General features: G+C 57.0%; 1 protein-coding gene across 1 annotated transcript; it reads left to right on the top strand.

The window, feature by feature from the left end:
- Nucleotides 1-3,172, top strand: Hoxc11 (homeobox C11). The gene is made up of 2 exons (XM_028781216.1): nt 1-682; nt 1,928-3,172. Exons 1-2 carry the CDS (start codon nt 1-3, stop codon nt 2,158-2,160), a joined length of 915 nt encoding a protein of 304 aa, XP_028637049.1. The 3' UTR covers nt 2,161-3,172.

Raw genomic sequence — 3,172 nt, forward strand, 5'->3', positions numbered from 1 at the left:
ATGTTTAACTCGGTCAACCTGGGCAACTTCTGCTCGCCTTCGCGCAAGGAGAGGGGCGCTGACTTCGGCGAGCGAGGGAGCTGCACCTCCAACCTCTATCTGCCCAGTTGCACTTACTACGTGCCCGAGTTCTCCACTGTCTCTTCCTTCCTGCCCCAGGCCCCCTCTCGTCAGATTTCTTATCCCTACTCAGCCCAAGTGCCCCCGGTCCGGGAGGTCTCCTACGGCCTGGAACCGTCCGGGAAGTGGCACCATCGGAACAGCTACTCGTCTTGTTATGCGGCTGCCGACGAGCTTATGCACCGGGAGTGCCTGCCTCCTTCCACAGTCACTGAGATCCTCATGAAAAATGAAGGTTCCTACGGCGGCCACCACCACCCCAGCGCCCCGCACGCGGCCCCCGCTGGCTTCTACTCCTCAGTCAACAAGAACAGCGTCTTGCCCCAAGCCTTCGACCGCTTCTTCGACAACGCCTACTGCGGTGGCGGAGATGCGCCCTCCGAGCCCCCCTGCTCCGGCAAGGGCGAGGCCAAGGGGGAGCCTGAGGCGCCCCCAGCCTCGGGACTTGCGTCCCGGGCAGAGGCTGGTGCTGAGGCCGAGGCCGAGGAGGAGAACACGAATCCCAGCTCGTCCGGTTCGTCCCACTCGGCGACCAAGGAGCCGGCCAAGGGAGCCGCCCCCAGTAGGTAGCAGCGGCCGGGAACCCGAGGGCAGCGAGGGAGGGAGCAAAGAGGGAGGGCTGGAGGGGGGGAGGCCAGGGGAGCGCGGACAGCCTCGTGTTTTGGGTCAGTCCGATTTTATGTGGAGTTTTATAAGCATTCAAAGGATTTTATTATAACCTACAAAGCCCTCTCTCCCAACGACTCGACTTTTTACGATGGAGAAGGGGTGGGGAGGGAGGGAAAGGGGCTCTTTGGAAAAGCCGGGTGAGCCCCCCTCCTCCGTTATCTCCCTCGGTCTGTGAAATTTTTAAAAGTGCCACCATTGCGGGCGATATTAACTTTGATCGTGAACTTAGAGGAGCGTTTAAGAAAGGATGGGGAGTCGGGCTGCTGGGGGGTTGGGAGGGAGGGGAGGGGTGGAGGGGGAGAAAGGGGAGGGCGAGGGACAGACTGGGAAAAATCCAGAGAAGGGGAGAGGTAAGGGACAGAAGCGACGCGGCAGAACTTGAGTCCAGAAAAGCTCTCCATGGCCGCTCCGCTTCTTTTTAAAACGACTTTTAAAAAATGTTCAAAATTACGTGTTCGCTGGTCTTTGAGAAGAAACCGGGGCAAGCTGGGGTTTGGCGGTGACAGGGGAGTGGGAGAAAGGATCGGAGCTCCCCTGCGCTGCAGGCGAGGGTGGCGATGACTCTCCCGGGTCTGAGGCCTCTGGGTAGGCCCAGCCTGACTGTGTTTGAAGCCAGGCAGGCAGGCGGCGGGTGTCCCGGGGCGCCAGGGCACCGCAGGAGACTCGTGGGTGTCCGGCTACCTCTACTGGCTAGTTTCCTCCCGGATTCCTCACTGCTCTCTCCTGATCTCACTTCTTCGCGCCGATTCTCCGCGGTTCCCCCCGATTTCTGGGGGAAGGGATCCTGGATTTGCAGGAGCATTAGGAGGGCAAGGGCAGCGACCAGGAGCAGACAGAGGGCCCCTGGGAAAGCACGTGGGGCAGGCAGGTTTTTCTACACCCGCAGACCCTGTCAGCTAGGGCTCTGGCCTGAGGGGCAGGGGGAACTAGGTTCTCAGTGAATCTGGCAGTGGGATCGAGGTTTGCCCCAGCGCAGCGGATGCGGAAGAAGAGCCGCCGGCCTAGAGGGAGGGCTGCCCGGCGGCGGGACTGGGAGTTGTGCCGCTGAGCTTTCAGCGGCCGGGGTTGGCTGGGGTCGCCCGGGGTCTCACGTGTCTCTCTCCCCTTTCCTCGCACTTGCCCCTTCCCCTCCCTCCAGACGCCCCCCGCACCCGCAAGAAGCGCTGCCCTTATTCGAAATTCCAGATCCGGGAATTGGAGCGAGAGTTTTTCTTCAACGTGTACATCAACAAAGAGAAGCGGCTGCAGCTGTCCCGAATGCTGAACCTGACAGACCGACAAGTGAAAATTTGGTTTCAGAACAGAAGAATGAAAGAAAAAAAACTGAGCAGAGACCGGCTGCAGTATTTTTCAGGAAATCCGCTGCTGTAACTGCAGACCTGACCCTTTGGGGTGGGAGGGAGGGAAAGTGGGAAATTTATTTTATTTTATTTTATTTTTTATCTTCTAACTCGTCTTTTTTTTTCCGCGGGTGGAAAACTGGACTGTGGCCAGGGCTGGCCCCCCACTGCCGTTACTGGCACTTCCTTCTAGAATCCCCTTTGCCTCGGGTCTAATTCACTGTAGGGGACAGAGACCCAGCCTGGAAAAGGGGATGAGGGAAGTGTCTGACCCGTGGTTAGTGGACCCCGTTGGCGCCAAGGCCCCAAGACTGTTTATTTAAAAGAAAATACACCTTGCAACAAAGTCTTGCTGCTCGGATTGGGTGAGAGGAGGGGCGGGCACAGTGGGCGCCAGAGCCGAACAATCCTTGAACTCAAGTCTTCCCTAGCCCAAGTGAAAAGATCCACTGAGCCACCTTGTCTTCGAGACCTCCCAGGCTCCCCGCCCCCACCCCACCTTGCCCCTTGGTTAGGGGTCAGCTAAATGTGATCCTGCCTTGCTGTGAAATTTCTGTGCGTTTGACCTGGTGTTAGGTGTGCAAAGTCCAAATCCTACCTCCGACTGCGCCTGGCCCCGCCTGAGCCTAGTTGTTCTCGCCCTAAATGTGTAGACCCTTTTTGAAAACTCCTACCTGGTGCATCGAGTTGTCCTAACCTTTTCCCTAGCAGTGCCCCACCCCCACCCCTGTGGATTTATTGCTAATCTATGCTATTCGTACCTCTTTTAAAAGAAACAGGATTGAGGTGGAAGGGGCATAGGAAGATGGGGTTGGGCACCTCCCTCTAGCTGAGGTCTGCATTTATGTAAATATTTTTCATAAGTCTCTCTACCTGGAGAGGAAAGGGGAGGCTGAGCCGGAGTGAGATTCTGATCATCCATCTCTATCCATGTGCGTGAGTGCGTGTGTATGTGTGCAATCCCCACCCTACTCCTGTCTCAGAGGGATTGCTGTGAATTTTTTTTTTTGGTGGTAAATAAAGATATTTCATTCTGTTCAATA

The sequence above is a fragment of the Grammomys surdaster genome, unplaced genomic scaffold, assembly GCF_004785775.1.
Source record: "Grammomys surdaster isolate TR1022 unplaced genomic scaffold, NIH_TR_1.0 374, whole genome shotgun sequence".
Lineage (NCBI taxonomy): Eukaryota > Metazoa > Chordata > Mammalia > Rodentia > Muridae > Grammomys > Grammomys surdaster.